Below are 15,698 nucleotides of genomic sequence, written 5' to 3'. Positions count from 1 at the left end.
TTTTTCGGCTAAAAACGCCTTACTATACATGGTCGTTTTTTTGTGGGTGCTAAAAACGGCTTACTATAAGTTTTTAGCCATCACTAGCGGCCACTCTTACTTACTGTCCCTCCTGTTAAACGGGGGTGATAGTTGCGCCCACTCCGACGTCTGGGAGGCGCAGCGTGCTCGCACGCGGATGTTGTAGTCTGAGTCGGAGCCCAAGTCTAAAGTCTGGTCGCAATGTGTGCGCGTCATGTCCTGACATTCGGGAGAATCCACCCATATGCCGTCCATGACCGTCAGCTCGAACTCGCTGCAATTCGAGTCGAACGCGGGACGGAACAAGAACAGCAGATACACAAATGTTAAAAAAAAGGAAACTAACTCGTCGTTCGCGAAGTAAAATATTTTATTTTCTCTTTTGGATGTATGATTGTTCTTTATTCAAGCAAAAACATATTTTAGCGCCATGTTTGATCATACAATCCAATTTCCAGTAGGAAACTCAAATACAAAAATATTTAATAGTCCTCTGTTATATTGTCAGATTATTGTAGTTTAATGGGATTAACCCGCAAAAAAATTGCTCCTCAGTATTACCAAATTGCCCCCTGAAATTATGTCATTGCGTTGCAAAAATGCTCCTCCCAAAAAAAAAGTTAATTTTGAGCCATGAAATGTAAGATTTAGTTTCAGGTTGTTGTCATTTTTAAAAAGCATTTTGTTTCGATTATATTTTGTTAAGGTTTGTTTTTGTTTTTGTTAACTATAATAACCTTGCCTGGAACTTGCACAGGCACACAACAAGAACAGATGGGGAAATTACTAACTCATGATTACTTAGCTTGTTTCAGGTTAATTGTCGTGACTCAAGTCAACAACGCGTTGAGAATGTTGCCTGTCGAGGTGTCGGGAGTTCTATCCCACAGGTGGTTCCAATGACCTTTTTTGTTTGGCTTTCAACAAGCAGGTCGAGTGGCCTAGAATATTATTTATGTTATTAAACTGAAAAGATAGTCAGGGATAATTTGTCAAAAGTGGCTTTTCTACAGAGGAGCTATATTTACAGCATTATTTCAAATTATTTATTCATCAACTAAGACTTAAAAAGCAAGCAATTACTTGTATTTTGTTTTATTTTCTATCTGTACGGGGGAGGCGTACTTCAAAGGGGAATTCAAGTCTAAAATGTTCTTTGCAATATGTGCCCGCACTCGTCGAAACACTGGATTCTGATTCATATTGTGCTTGTGGAATATGAATGTAACAACAAAGCCACCTATTTACAGTACAGTATATGCATTTCAGGGGGGCGGCCATTTTGTCACTTGGCTGTCGAGTGAAAATGACGCCACAGTTGGTCAGGGCTCAATTTATTAATGTCACGTGACCAAACCCAGAAAACAGGTCACTTGTGGTGTTGTTAAGTGAGCCCTTAGGAAAGCTCCAGACTAACTTTTTTTTTTTCTTTTTCGGAGCACTGTGTATTCTAACCTGAAATTTTCGGGGAAAAAGCCGAAAATTTTGAGGCGTAACACCGTTTGTCGATATTAACTCCACTAATTTTCACTGTTTTATTACTGATAAATGGACTGAAGTGTGGAGTATCAGTTTGCCAGGAAAAAAAAATCGAAAACAATTGTAAACAAACAAATCCTCTAATGTACTGTCAGTCTGTCACACAGGCGCAAAAAGATGAAACATGCATGTCACATTTTCGGAGCAAAATGTCTTTGATATTACAGCTGCTGTCCTTCTCCACGCGAGCAATGTGAAATGTTGAGTTGAGTAAATTGAAACAAGCTCATCAGTATTTCAGTATTTGTACCTTGTACCCAGTAAATGCTGGGAAACATAAGTGTACGCGCTTCGACAGAATCCACACGGATTGGAGTAACTTGCCGCGTAACGAACGTACCCTTGGAACTGTACTGAGTAGAGAAGTGGCGTGCTGCATGGTGCCGGAGGAGGGCGCCACTTTAGCACGTGTTTCATGTTGACTGAATCCATGGTTACGTGACCCGGTGGCGGGAGCGCACTCCAACCATCTGAAAAAGAGGAAGAAGACGGCAATATTGCTTGACGAGCACATCAGCGATCAGAAGGGTGCAGTCGACGTTTTGTTGTCCCCGGTGCTAGTATGCGGCTAATAGTCATGTGTGTCACATGCTCAACAGTTTACACTGGTCAACACACATTTCTAGAAAAAGAGGAAGAAGACGGCAATATTGCTTGACGACGAGCACATCAGCGATCAAAAGGGTGCAGTCGACGTTTTGTAGTCCCCGGTGCTAGTATGCGGCTAATAGTTATGTGTGTCACACGCTAAACAGGTTACACTGGTCAACACACATTTCTTTTTTTTTCCTGAATTGGCTCTAGTTTTTGAAGTATTCCATATTTCTGTAGAGGAAAAGCGCTAAATATAATTACGTTAGATGATTGGTGTTTTGAAATGTTTGCTTTGTGATCCAGCTTTGCTGAGGCTGTATGTGTCCTTTCAAGCATGTCCATATTTCATCTTTTGTTGCAAATATCATGAAAGATGGCAACCGTTTGCACAGAGCGCATTCGTGATGCAAATTGGGTTATATGTGAAAATTAAGCAAAAATTCAGAGAATGAGGCGATATGAGTGAAAACAGGTGACTTCAATGTACAAACACTACTCTTCGAGACCAAAGTAAATTTTGTACATTATCAAAGGACATTGATTATCAGTCAGTTGTCAAAAATATTGATATGTCATAAACTAAGAATTGGATGTTGTTTTGGACTCAAAATTTCCCTAAAACCGTTGATATATCTTTGTCACTTGATTTCTTGTTACCCGGTTTTAGCATCAAAACACAATAGCTGCATAAACTGGAGTACATGTTCAAAATGCTAAATTTGATTTTTGAAATTATATTAATTGAAGGTAACTTTGGATTTTTCATTATTATTAGTGTTGATTTGATTTTTTTGATTATTTGATTTTATTTTGATTTTTTTGATTCACTTAGATATGATTTGTTTTTAATGCAGGTCTGTTAGTTTTTTTGATCATTTGTTGTATTTGGGGGAATGCTTCCTTTTAGTTTAGTTTTAATTAGTTTTGGCATTAGTTTTAGGGTTTTTTTGTAATACATGGCACATTTTTCAAGTGCAGGATAAAAAAAGATCAAATAAAAAGGTCACTATGTGTTGTACAGTAAAGCAAATTACAATTTTCAAACTAAACTCAACTACTGGAATCGGCCCATTCAATCAGTCTGTCCCTATATGCGTACTTACAGCAAACAAGGTGAACTTGGATGAGCAGAGTGGAGAAGATGGTGGTGGTCTTCATCCTGGGTAGCCTGTTGGACGCATGGTGCACTCGTCTCTGATATCCACGACAACCGCTCTCCCTGGCGCGCAGCAAAGACGCTATCCCAAAACGTACATGTACATAGCATACACGTGGGTGTCAGAGCCGCTTAACGCTCGGATGAACCGGTTCGACCGGTCGGCTCCGCCCTGCATTTATGACGCCTGTCGTCAGAGGTCGGAGTCGGTACAGTTTGGCTGCGGTGTTGGCAAAAAGTTGAGCATGCGGCGATGGGTCGGGACACGCGCCACCATTTCATGCGCGCCAGCTGCTGCCCATTCGTGCTTGTGAGCATTTTTCCAAACGTTCAAATATGCACCGAGAATCGTATGCAATTCTGAAGCTGCCAGTGTGGAGGAAACATTTTTAAGTGGCAAATACGTTCCAAGGTACTTGCAAATACATTCAGACGCAAATGAGACCACGCAGCACCATTGTTTCATCAACGTTACTTTGGCAGTCCACAAAATGGTGAACCTCGCACTTCCTAACCAGATGTAGGACAAATACGCCATTTTCAAATCGGAGAAAATACGTAACGGCCCGTCAATAGTGAAAATCCGAATATAATAGATGCACAGTATAATGACATAATAATGGGAAAATATATTTAAATAGTTATTTCTATTGTAAACCCCCTAATTCTACAGAAACGCTGATGAACTTCCAATATGGGTTTGCCAGGAAAATATTAGGGTTTGCCTGCCCTCCCACCCCAAAAAAAAAAAACACAATAAAATTGTTGATGGACAGATAGCGAGGTAGATAGCTAGTTAGCTAGCTAGCTAGCTAGCCAGACAGCTAGTCAGCTAGCTAACTACCGAGATAGCTAGCTACCGAGATAGCTAGCTAGCTAGCTAGATTAGATAGATAGATAGATAGATAGATAGATAGATAGATAGATAGATAGATAGATAGATAGATAGATAGATAGATAGATAGATAGATAGATAGATAGATAGATAGATAGATAGATAGATAGATAGATAGATAGATATTGAGGGGGGACAATGAACGGAGTGTGCCTGCAGGCCAGCTGTGGGCCCTTCCCTGCCGTAAAAAAGAAGGGGGGGTTGGGGGGAATGTGGAAGGAGACTTGTGTGACTTGTCCTGTGGTAGGCAGCAGGGGGCGTCCACGACACAATTTCATCCAGAGTATCCTCTTTGGCCTTGAGTTGTTCTCCTTGAAGCATCATTCTATTCTTGGTGGGAGTTCATCGCCCCTTCTGTTGGCTCCTCTTTGGCATTCATATCTTCTCTTAGGCTTCAGTCAGTCTTGCTTTACCGTCCCCTTTTTAGCCGTTGTCCTTCTTCCTTTGCATTAATTCGCTTCTTCTCTAAGCTTTGGTTTGTCTTTCACTTTTGAAGGCTTGGGATGTCATTGAGGGTGCGGCGTGGCCACGGCAATCGATACTCAGTGAGATGAGGAGGAGGTGGGGGTGGGCCGGGCGTTTTATGGCCGCCGTCAGAGAGCAAAGTCTTCTCGCGTCAACACGCCGTGATCTTTCGGTGCGAGGTTTACAGGTCGCTTTGTTGATCGTCGTCTTGGTCTCCTTCTTAGCCGTTGGGACCCTTCCTGGGCAGACTTGGTCAACTTCTTCATCTTCTTCTTCTTGCTGACCGTCGGGAACGTTGGTGCGGCGACAATGTCGACAGCAGTGGAGGCGACGGGCTTCATCATGTGCCTGCTGAGCTGGCTGCTGACGGGCGTGTCGCTGGCTAACGACTACTGGAAGATCTCCACCGTGTCGGGCAGCGTCATCATCTCGCAGCGCCAGTTCGAGAACCTGTGGCACTCGTGCGCCGAGAACAGCGCCGGCATCGCCGAGTGCAAGGACTTCGAATCTTTGCTCTCGTTGCCCGGTGGGTGTCTCTGAGCTTCAGACAGACCCATCAACGAGCCAGCAACAACATCACAACACTTGGCTGCAGTCTTTGCTCTCCTCCTCTTTCGCCTTTCTTCTCTGCTTCTTTAGCCTTCGTTCCCTTTCCCATCTTGAGCCTTCCTTTTCGGCTTCATTTCCTTCTTTAGCCTCCATTCTCTACGTTAGCCTTTGTTCCCTTCTTTAGCCTTCATTTTCATCCCTTTATCCTTGAGTAGCTTTCATTATCCCCTTCTTTAGCTGACATTCTTTTCATCATTAGCCTTCAAGTTTTTGGGCCAGTCGAGTGAAAAAAATCGACCAGCGCTTGGACTACAGTTGCGTTGCCGCTTTAGGATGCTTGACTGTTTTTGGAAGACGAGGAGAGTGGGTTTTCTTTTTGGTTTTGTTTTTTTGTTGAAAGTGACAAGAGCGTTAGTGCCCTTCCTGCCGTTTTTTTTAGTTGGAGCTCGTAAAAGTTGATAATGGTTAATCTTTAACTGGCCTCGTTACCAAAACGAACCGTAGTACTCGAGTACTCCCACCTTCCATTTGCCTCCATTTTGCACTTCTTTTAGCCTTTGAGTCCTTCTTGAACCTTCCATTTTTATTCCTTGTCTTCTTTAGACTCAAGTCCTTCCTTGGCTTTCATTCTTATCCTCCATTTTTATTCCTTGTCTTCTTTAGACTCAAGTCTTTCTTCCTTGGCTTTCATTCTTATCGTTTCAGCCTTCATCTTCTTCATTTGTTCAGTTTCATCCATTCTTCTTTGGACATCTATCCCATTTGTCCAGCTTTCATACGTTCTTTGATGGCCTTCATTTCTTCTTCTTCTACCAAATCATTTTTTCTTTCTCTTGTTCAGTTTGCCGTTTTTCTCCTTTTCTGTTTAAGGCGATGTTTTAAGCCTTCATGTTCTCCATTAACCTTCGTTTCATCTTCTTTGTCCTTCACTCTGCTGTAGCCTTCATTTTCTTCTTTTAACCTTTATTTGCTTCGTGTTTAGCGATCATTTCCCCCCACTTTCAGCCTTTATTCTCTTCCTCTGTTAACTTTCATTCTACAACATATTTCCTTCTTCCTTAGCCTACATCTATTCTTTGGACTTCATTTCTCCTTCCCTAGCCTTCGTTTCTTCTTTTACCCTTCATTTTCTTCCTTTGCCTCCATTCTCATACTTTTAGCTTTCACGTCCTTCGCCTTCATTCTCTCCTTCTTCAGCCTTCATTGCCACTTCTGTTGGCTTTCATTGTCTCCTTCAGATTTTATTCTCTTCCAATGCTAGCCTTTAATTCTGCCTTCATTGGAAATTTCTTCATACGTCAAGCTTGTTTCTTGGTCTCCTTTAACATTCATTGGTATCAACCCGAAGAAAGACTTAGCTTTAGCGTTCACATTCACGCACCTTCCTCCCGCTGTTGGCAAATCATAAAGAGGTGCGGCGGCCATTTTATGATGATAGCGGGCAATCATTAACTGGCCCCATTACCACCTTCTGCTTCCCTTCGTTCTCTACTTCTGTTGGCATTTACGCTCTTCTTCCCCTTTTATCTTTGTTCATCCCCTTTTAGCCTTAATTACTTCTTCTTTTAGCCTTTCTTTGTACTTCTTGAGACTGCCTTATCCTGTCTGATATGAAATATCATCGTCACTTCCTTAGCCTCCATGCTTTTCTTGAATTCGTCTTATTTTTTCTCTTCTGTTGTCTTTAAAACTCTTTTCATCTTCATGATCCAACCTTCCTTCTTCTCCATTCATGTCTTTGACTTTTTTTTTTTTAGGCACTTTTATTAATGCAGGTGACTGTGGCGTTAAAACTGGAGTTTGTTTTTGGCACAGGTCATGTCCAGGCATGCCGCGCCCTGATGATTGTGTCTTTGGTGATGGGTTTGGCTTCCATGGTGGTTTCTCTACTGGGCCTCAAGTGCATCAAGATCGGCTCCGCCGGAGACACCTCCAAGGCCAAGATGGCCGTCACCGGAGGCATCCTCAGCATCCTGGCCGGTGAGCCGCATTCAAAGCTGTCCAAACCTTTTTTAGGAGCTATTTTAGTTTTGCTCTTTTGCACAAGTCATAGTCACAGTCTGTATATGCAATTGTTTTCGTCCACGAAAATGAAAAAAGGTTTTGGGTCTAGCTTTAGGCACATGAGATGCTGAAAAACTGAAGCTTACAATGAAACTCATCAGCAGAAGTTGATTAACGGAATTGTGTGATATGTGAAAAGCACTTGTTGTCAGACACCTTGGAATGCACAGCGATTGGCTACGATAGCGAGCACCTGTGGGGCTCAACCGTTTTGGATGAAAATGATCAAATCCGCTCTTTGCGGAAGGTCACATGACCCAACTGGAAAACGTGAAGATATTTCTAGCTGTTGTCTTTGGACAAATGTTAAAGTCATTTTTTTATCTGGAAATATGATATGACCAAGACGACGGCGACTTTGCAGAAGTGTCTTTGAAGCTAGCGTCCCGTTTGTGCTTGCAGGTGTTTGCTGCATGACGGCAGTGTCGTGGTACGCCAGCATGGTGGTGCAGGACTTCTACAACCCGCTCTACATGGGCGTCAGGTTAGTCACACGCATATGCATGCACACGCATATACGCCATGTCACGAGTTGTTAGCATGCGCTTTTTATCTTGCGTGTTTGTTTGCAGATTCGAGCTGGGCGTGGGTCTGTACTTGGGCTGGGGAGCCTCCTGTCTCTCCGTGCTGGGGGGCGCCTTGCTGTGCACAGCCTGCAAGAGGGCGTCACCTGCTGGCCACAAAAGGTACGGCATAAAGACCCATTGCGAGCGAGCTGACTTTGAGGGCAAGTGGGACTTTCTGGACAGCGGCGCTCGCTTGGAAGGCGGCTTTCCCTTGTTGGCTTTGCAAATTAAGGTTTTGGTTTCACTTGGCGTTTCCAAACTGGGTTGGGGTCACATGTTAGGGTTGTGAGACTGGGCTGAGGTTTCAAGATGGGGTTAGCTTTTGTAAGTGGGGTTTTCAGACAAGGCTGTGGTTTCAAATTAGTACAAGACAGAGTTAGGCTTTCAAGACAGAGTTAGCTTTTGAAATTAGAATTTTAAGACAACGTTAAGGTTTTAAATTAGGGTTGCAAGATACGGTTAGCTTTTGAAATTTGATTTGAGACAAGGTTACAGTTTCAAATTAGGGTTTCAGACGAGGATTAAGTTTCAAAGTCATTTTAAAAACTCGGGTTAGGGTTTTAAAGTACAGTTACAAACTAGGAATAGGGTTTCAAATGAGGGTTTCAAACTCGGGTTGGTGTTTAAAATTAAGTTTTTACTTAGTATCAGAGTTTCAAAGTCAGGTTTCAAAATAGTTTTTCCAACATGAGCTAAGGTTTCATGATAGGGTTTCCAACTAGTAGTAGGGTTTCAAATTATTGTTTTAAACTAGGTTTAGTGTTTCAAAGTCAGATTTCAAACTATGTTGGGATACACAATGTTGTTTTCTGTGTTTCAGTGGTTACTACGGCAACGGTCCTCCAGCCAAGGTCTACAAGGCCACACCTACGTCGGAGGCGGAGACGGCCAGAGCTTACGTCTGAATAGACACACACATACACACACACAAAAACACACGACATATTTTAACTGAGATGATGATTTGCAAACAGTCCACCTCATAGCTTTCATGACATCACAATCATGCTTGGGTGAATAAAGGAGTGCTTTTGTCTTTTCCATATACCTCTTTCCATGTGTGGGTGTGTTTTTATGCTTGCATCAATTTGTTTGTGTGCGCGTGGGTGTGTGGATTGTAATCTGATGCGAGTAATCACGTTGATGACAACACAGTAATCCAGGAGAACTGCTGACGAGCAGAAAACCAGATTACATCCTGACGCATTCGCCTCTCGAATGGAGCCAATGTTTTCATTTCTTGCCGCTGATGACGTCGTCATCGTCGTCGACGACAGACAGCTCAACTGATCCAATGTAACAGTGTAGATTATGAAATAATAATAATAATAATAAAATAATAATAATAATAATAATAATAATGACCAATAAACTACGTGGGCATTGTGTATGACTCGTTTGCCCCATCTTGACCTTTGACCTGCACCTTGAGGCTTTGCTCTATATAAAGAGGCGTGGGTGTACTGGGAGCGAACTCATAAATAGGGACATAAAAAAAAACACACATACAGAAAAAATGGAAAGACGTGCGCGCGCACACACACACACACACACACACACACACACACACACACACACACACACACACACACAGGCACAGACATACGTACAAGGTAATCTGATTGGTTGTGCTGACGTGGTCGGAGTGCTATTCAATCCCCTCAGCGGTTGATTCAAGGTGGTTGCAGTGGGCGTGGCCATTGTGGGCGCGGCCAGCATGGCAAAAGCTCCCGATTGGCCGTTCCGAAGGAGAGAGCCCGTTCTGGACAACCATCTGTGACATATAGAGACGAGGCTGGTGCCCAGCGTCACACCTGTCCGTCGTGCTCGTCTTCATCTTTGTACTCATCTTGCTGCAGGTGAGTGGGCGTTGTGGCACTGCCCTGGCGACATCCAGAGTGATGCTAAGAGCTTCCTGATTGTTTTGTCACTCAGCAGCATCATGAGCCCCAAGAATGTCGTCTTCAAGAAGATCTGCAAAGACAAGTCGGTCAGCTAACGTGCTAAGGCGCTAACGTCATTGTCATGGCGACGATCGACAACATCACGCATGGGTGGATGGATGACGAATGGATGAATTGATGGGGGCTGGATGAATGGATGGATGAGGGAGAAATGGATGAATTAACGGATGAATGGGTGAAAGAGAAAACGTCGATATTATAAGCATGAATGGACAGCAGAATGACTGAAAGAATAGATGACAGGCTAGATCATTCTGATCATCATTCTGGTGTGGTGCTCCTCAGGTGGGCGTGTACATGGGGAGACGGGACTTTGTCGACCGAGTGGATTCTGTGGATCCAGTCGGTGAGGCCACCATCTCTCCACATCTCTACCTAGCCGCACAGCCACCTTCCCATCAAGCCACATTGCCGCCTATCCACCTCGCTGCTTAGCCATTTGTCAGGGCAGGCTCCTAGATGCTTTGCCACTTTGCTACCTCTCCACTTAGCAACCAAGACACATTGATGTCCGCCTTGCCAATTGGCGACCGAGCTGCTTCACCGCCAAGCCACCTAGATATTTCGCCACCTAGCTGCCGAGCCGTTTAGTCAACTAGCTGTCACTGAGCTGCCAATCCACCCAGCGCCGGGAACGCTAATCCCTCTTGTACCGTCATCCCACTAGACGGCGTCATCGTGATCGAGCGCGAGGCCCTGCAGGGAAGGAAAGGTGAGCCTGTCGGGTATAAACAGCGCCCTCTGGTGGTGACTCCTCTCTCTGGCGCCCTCTAGTGTTTGTCACACTGTCGTGTACCTTCCGCTACGGCCGCGACGACATGGATGTGATGGGTGTGGCCTTCCGCCGCGAGCTCTACCTGTCCACGCGGCAGGTGTACCCGCCGCTGCAGGACCGCGAGCAGGGAGTCCACACGCGCATGCAGGCCAAGCTGTTGCGGAAGCTGGGCGATGACGCCTACCCCTTCTTCTTCGAGGTGTCAAGAACCCCTCCCTCCCCACAAACACCCGTGACATGCTGTTGACCCGTTTGCACCACCCAACATGCAAAACGTGTCCCCGTCTGGTCTCGTCACAGTTCCCTGACAACCTGCCGTGTTCGGTGGCAATGCAGCCGGCGCCGCACGACGTCGGCAAGGTGACATTCCGATACGTGTGTGTATGACTGTGTGTGTCTGTTTGTGCGCACGTACGAGTGCATGTTTGTGTGAGTGTGTCTCAGTCCCTCAAAGCCTTGCGTCTCGTCTCCTCAGCAATGCGCGGTGGAGTTTGAGGTGAAAGCGTTCAGCGCCGAGAGTCAGGACGCCAAAATCCGCAAACGGTAAGGCTGGCCAGGGCAGAGTCCGCTTGAGCCAAGCCACACTTGCGCCTGATCTCCGTGTGCTCCTTGTCCTCCAGGAGCTCAGTCAAGCTGACGATCAGGAAGGTGCAGTATGCCCCTGAGGCCCAGGAGGACGCCGCTGTTGAAATCTCACGGGACTTCTCCGTATCGGACAAGCCGCTGCACGTGACGGCCCGACTTGACAAAGAGGTGGGGGGGGGGGGGCTGTGGCCTGTTGCCGGCCGTGCTGTCACCATGGTGAGTGTGCGTGCTCCGGTGACTTCCTCCAGCTCTCTGTCTGCAGATTTTCTACCACGGTGAGACTTTGAGGCTGCACCTCAACGTAGTCAACAACTCTACCAGGAATGTCAAGAACATGGTCATTTCCGGTATGTTCTTCCCATTTAGCGATGTGACATCATAGCACCGTAACGTGACTTCACAGCATTGCATCACAATATAGGCCAGGGCTCTTCAATCCTGTTTGTCGAGGGGCCAGTTTCCAGATGTTTTCTCTCTCTCCCCTGCAGCAACGCACTTGATTCAAATGATCAGGATCGTTATCCAGCTTCTGCAGACCTTGCTGATTATCTGATCACTGACATAGGGTGACAATGTAGTGTCGCCACAGAACTGACTTAACATCCTCGACCTTGCCCGACAAAGCTTCAGCATAATGTTGTAGCATGAAATCGTACTGTGACAATATGGCAACAACCAAGTGTGACATCATAAGTGATAACCTAACTCAACAGCATAACGTGGCAATGTATGCGGCAATAACAATGTAGTGTGACAGCGTAGCATGACAACATAGAACAAAAACCCAGCACGAGGATGCCTTAGCATAGTATGTAGTATGACATCGGTCACCATATAGTGTGTCATCATAGGGCGACAACATAATCTGACAAAGTTTCATAATGACGTCGCGGGACAATGTACTGTTCATCCTAGCGTACATGCTAGCGTTACGAAGCAGCAGGACAATGTAGCTTGTAATCGTGTCACAGCGCAACATTGTAGTACCACATCTAATAGAGACAATTTAGAGCGACATAATAGCAAGATATTGCGGCGCGACGTGTCATGACAACGTAGCATGACGTTTTAGCACGACATCGTCGGATGATTTCATATCACGCCATTGTAGCAAGACAACATTGTAATGCAACAATATATAGCGTGACATCGTGGGGCCAGACGATGGCTAACCTGAAAGTGTGACGTCAAAATCAAGTTGCCAATCAAGGAATCAGCACTTTCTCGTGTTGTTGTTGTCCTCAGTGGATCAGGTGGCCACAGTGGTGCTGTACTCCAATGACAGCTATGTCAAATGCGTCGCCATTGAAGAAGGGTGAGTGTCGAGCAGGCTAATGCTAGCCGGCTCATGCTAACACTAGCCCTTGATCAAGTGTATTGTTCTTCAGCGAAACGGTTTCTGCGGGGGCGACGCTCCAAAAAGACATCCTGCTGCTCCCCTTGCTGGCCAACAACAGGGAGAGGAGGGGAATCGCCCTGGATGGAAAACTCAAGCACGAAGACACCAACTTGGCATCGTCCAGCATGTGAGCAAGCTCGAGTCCCGAGAAATAGGGTCGAGCTTGTGACACTGATGCTAATGCTAAGGTGTGGTTCCAGCATCAAGCCAGGCGTCCTGAAGGAGGTTTTGGGCATCATGGTGTCCTACAGGGTATCAATCAAGCTCATCATCGGAGGGTGAGTAACTCACAAAACACTAATAATACGCGAATCATTGTCAAGGAGGACTTTTCCGTAAAATTGTGTTGTCAACTTTAATTCCGCTCTCATTTCTACACTGTGGCAGCATGATGAGCTCAAGGTACGTATGAACGCTTATCGACACCCGCGACTCTAGACGCATCCGTTTACAGAAACACCCAACCCACACTCACCTACACTGTAAAAACACCCGCCTACGAAGCTAAGCTAGCGATGCTAACTGCTGTTCTCATCCACCACCGCGTACTTTTCACCAGATATTCTCTGATTTACGCGGATGTATGACGATTTTTGTGACTTTGTTAGCCAGATGGAGATTTTGCCCCTCCTCGGAGTGCCGTAGTGTGAAGTAGTGAAGTCCACTCGTCGACTAATCAGTCTGACAGTCTGCCTGACAACCGCCATGTACCATGTGTTGCCAATCAAGTGCAAATGTGATGTGTTTACGCTCCAAGTTTATCAGTTTCTTTGTGTGACAGTGAGGTTTCTCTGGAACTTCCCTTCAAACTGATGCACCCTAAACCTGACACAGGTGAGGATCATGCTTCTCATCTTCTTCTTCTTAAAAACATCAAGAAACATTCTACACACCTCACAAACTCATCTTCTCGTCTTTCTGTTCCTGCCACCAGTCAAGGAAAGGTGATTTGCTTTTTTTGTTTGTTTGTTTTATTTTGTTTTCTTAAGTAACTCATTTAATGCCAACCGTTTTTCTCAAATTGGGAGATCCGGTGCCACCCGTGTTTGACCATTTTTGACCAGTTTTGAAGACTGACAGAAAATTTTGTTGTGTCGCTATATAAGCATGGGAAAAAAAAAGTACATTTCTACCTTTTACCAGTCTTTAGTAAACAGCTGTTGAACATTGGTAATTTTTTTAAAAAATACTAATTTCCAAGAAAAAAATCTGAGAAAAACATGAGTGGACCTTGTGTGGACCAAAGTCTGATCAAATCCACTCCTGCCATCTAGTATCATACTGAAATCATTCTATCCTTGATACTTACTGAGGAGCTGCGCAAAGCCCTTTATAAATCAATACATTTTAATTAAAAAAAAAAAAAAAAAAACACCAAAAACTTCTGTTTACATTTTGGCATTAAATTAGTTAGTAAGTGGACATTTGTACTAACACGCTAATGCTTCCACATCGTTTAGCCTTTACGTTAAAGGAAAGGACGGTGGGGCTAATGCCAACAGAAAGTTTGACATTATCGCTAATGTGCTAAAGTCGATCTACAGGGCTATTACCATGCTATGAGATGCTTGGGCTAACATACCTCAAACATACAAATGCTCATAAGCAGTTTCACATCCATAATGCTAATAGATGTCCCCACAAGTGAGCTCAAAGAAATGTGTTTGAATGTGATGCTAACACACTGTTTCACCTTGGTGCTAAAGTGCTAATGTAAAGGGATAGTCCTGAGTTTGTGCTAAATGCAACACCTTGTTTGACAGTGGGAGTAATGTGCAATTAACTTGTTATTGTTTGCAGCTGATGGTTATGCGCTAATGCCAGTAGCTAGTTTGGCTTTTATGTCTACATGCTATTGCCGATGGGTAATTTGCTGTTGGTGCTCACGTGCTAAACGTGTGCTGCATGATTGTGTGTGAAGTGAAATGGAGGAGGAGCTTGTGTTCCAGGAGTTCAAGCGATCGTACCTTCGAGGCATGATAGGTGACGACGACGACGAGGAAGGAAACGTGTCGGGCGGCGACGACATTACCCCAAAAGAAAAATGAAAATCCTGCCGAGAGTTTTGTGTTGGGTTAGCCACGTTAGCTGCAAATTAGCAACGATAACAAAAAATATCTTTCTTTTTTTTTTGTCGATGTTTTCATGATCACACTCAAGCTTTACAATTAACAAGCTGCGAGCACGTTAGCTGTGGTGATACCTAAAGTCAGTTGAAAAGGATTTGTAGTCATATTTGGTATGAGAAAAAGCCCAATAAAGAACTTTACATGTCACAGTGTTAGATTGAAGCATCTTCTTCTAGTTTGAACCTTGGGCTCCTTCAATCCCCCTCCCTGAATCTTGGAATTCCCTGAATTCCGGCGAGTCCCGTGGGCCCTTGTCGACCTATTGGGCTCTGGACACGCTCACAAGAGGCAGGACAAGTCCCAGTTTCTCCCTGATCCCCTGGGAAACCTGGGACGCCCCATAGTCCTTGGTTACCCATCTCTCCTACAGACAGAGTCAAAGTGTGGTTCAGAATCTTGGGGGTGGTTCTTCTGAGCTGTGGTGGAAACTATTCACTCATTCCCTATGCCCTAATCACCTAAACGACATTTATATCTAGTGGAACTACAAAGTAGATATTTCTCCAAAATCCACTGAAAATTCCTTTGAGTGATTCAGGAGTTGGGAATGAGTAAATGATTTGGAATCATTCATCGATCTCAACTCCAAAATCACTAAATCAGGATTTTTTTTTTAAATAGTGGAACTTGATAGGTTTCTAAAATTTCCAGTAAATATCACATTGAAATAATTCAGCAGAAAGGAATGAGTGAGTATGGGCACCTGACCTTTGTTCTCTCGCTGGCTCTTGGTCCCAGTGACATCAGAACCTCCGGGTGGCCCCTTCACCCCTAGACCGCCCTTCTGAATCTGAGAGCAGGAAGAAATGAAAAGATAGAAGAAAGAAGGTCAACTCACATCTCTGGACTGGATCAGAGGACAGTCTCACCCTTAGACCCCTGATGGCCTGGGAACCCCAGATGCGCTTTGGACGATGATTTCAGCAGTGTGTTACAAATGGTTTTATCAGGGTGCGGAGGTGCCAACCTGCCACTGGTTGCCAGCATACGGAGGATG

The 15,698-nt window shown here is 44.7% G+C and overlaps 3 protein-coding genes and 1 long non-coding RNA gene across 9 annotated transcripts in view; 2 read left to right on the top strand and 2 right to left on the bottom strand.

Annotated features, from left to right (window-relative positions):
• The window catches only part of crfb16 (cytokine receptor family member B16), an 11,520-nt gene extending 8,077 nt beyond the window's left edge, over positions 1-3,443 (bottom strand). Inside the window, exons 1-3 of the mRNA XM_019874952.1 lie at positions 3,258-3,443; positions 1,901-2,030; positions 105-295 (exon numbers count right to left, since the gene is read on the bottom strand). Of these exons, the coding sequence (XP_019730511.1) occupies positions 105-295; positions 1,901-2,030; positions 3,258-3,312 (376 nt within the window). The 5' untranslated portion in view covers positions 3,313-3,443. The remainder of the gene's footprint in view (positions 1-104; positions 296-1,900; positions 2,031-3,257) is intronic.
• A 1,227-nt stretch (positions 3,444-4,670) lies between these two features.
• Positions 4,671-8,894, top strand: cldn15la (claudin 15-like a). The gene is made up of 5 exons (XM_019874953.1): positions 4,671-5,196; positions 7,035-7,199; positions 7,686-7,767; positions 7,856-7,969; positions 8,670-8,894. The coding sequence occupies exons 1-5, from the start codon at positions 4,980-4,982 to the stop codon at positions 8,752-8,754; spliced, it is 663 nt and encodes a 220-aa protein (XP_019730512.1). The 5' UTR covers positions 4,671-4,979; the 3' UTR covers positions 8,755-8,894.
• Positions 8,895-9,632: 738 nt separating this feature from the next.
• On the top strand, positions 9,633-14,853 carry saga (S-antigen; retina and pineal gland (arrestin) a). 5 transcript variants are annotated; one of them, XM_019874943.1, is made up of 16 exons: positions 9,633-9,708; positions 9,785-9,839; positions 10,099-10,159; positions 10,481-10,525; positions 10,588-10,787; positions 10,889-10,948; positions 11,064-11,131; positions 11,209-11,341; positions 11,436-11,520; positions 12,419-12,488; positions 12,562-12,699; positions 12,773-12,850; positions 12,960-12,974; positions 13,354-13,406; positions 13,507-13,516; positions 14,494-14,853. In XM_019874943.1, exons 2-16 carry the CDS (start codon positions 9,792-9,794, stop codon positions 14,618-14,620), a joined length of 1,191 nt encoding a protein of 396 aa, XP_019730502.1. In that variant the 5' UTR covers positions 9,633-9,708; positions 9,785-9,791; the 3' UTR covers positions 14,621-14,853. The 5 variants fall into 5 exon arrangements, with proteins under 5 accessions (XP_019730502.1, XP_019730504.1, XP_019730505.1 ...); XM_019874944.1 differs by having other exon boundaries at positions 9,655-9,708; positions 9,788-9,839; XM_019874945.1 differs by lacking the exon at positions 12,960-12,974.
• Positions 9,708-15,652, bottom strand: LOC109518850 (uncharacterized). 2 transcript variants are annotated; one of them, XR_002168833.1, is made up of 3 exons: positions 15,540-15,652; positions 15,410-15,491; positions 9,708-9,823 (listed from the first exon to the last, which is right to left on the bottom strand). It is a non-coding gene; the product is annotated as an uncharacterized LOC109518850 (long non-coding RNA). The 2 variants fall into 2 exon arrangements; XR_002168834.1 differs by having other exon boundaries at positions 15,571-15,581.
• Between the last annotated feature and the right edge of the window lie 46 nt (positions 15,653-15,698).

This window comes from Hippocampus comes, unplaced genomic scaffold, assembly GCF_001891065.2.
Source record: "Hippocampus comes isolate QL1 unplaced genomic scaffold, H_comes_QL1_v1.1 scaffold20, whole genome shotgun sequence".
NCBI classification, from domain to species: domain Eukaryota; kingdom Metazoa; phylum Chordata; class Actinopteri; order Syngnathiformes; family Syngnathidae; genus Hippocampus; species Hippocampus comes.
Note: the sequence above shows the minus strand (reverse complement) of the source record. Positions and strands in the feature narration are given on the sequence as shown.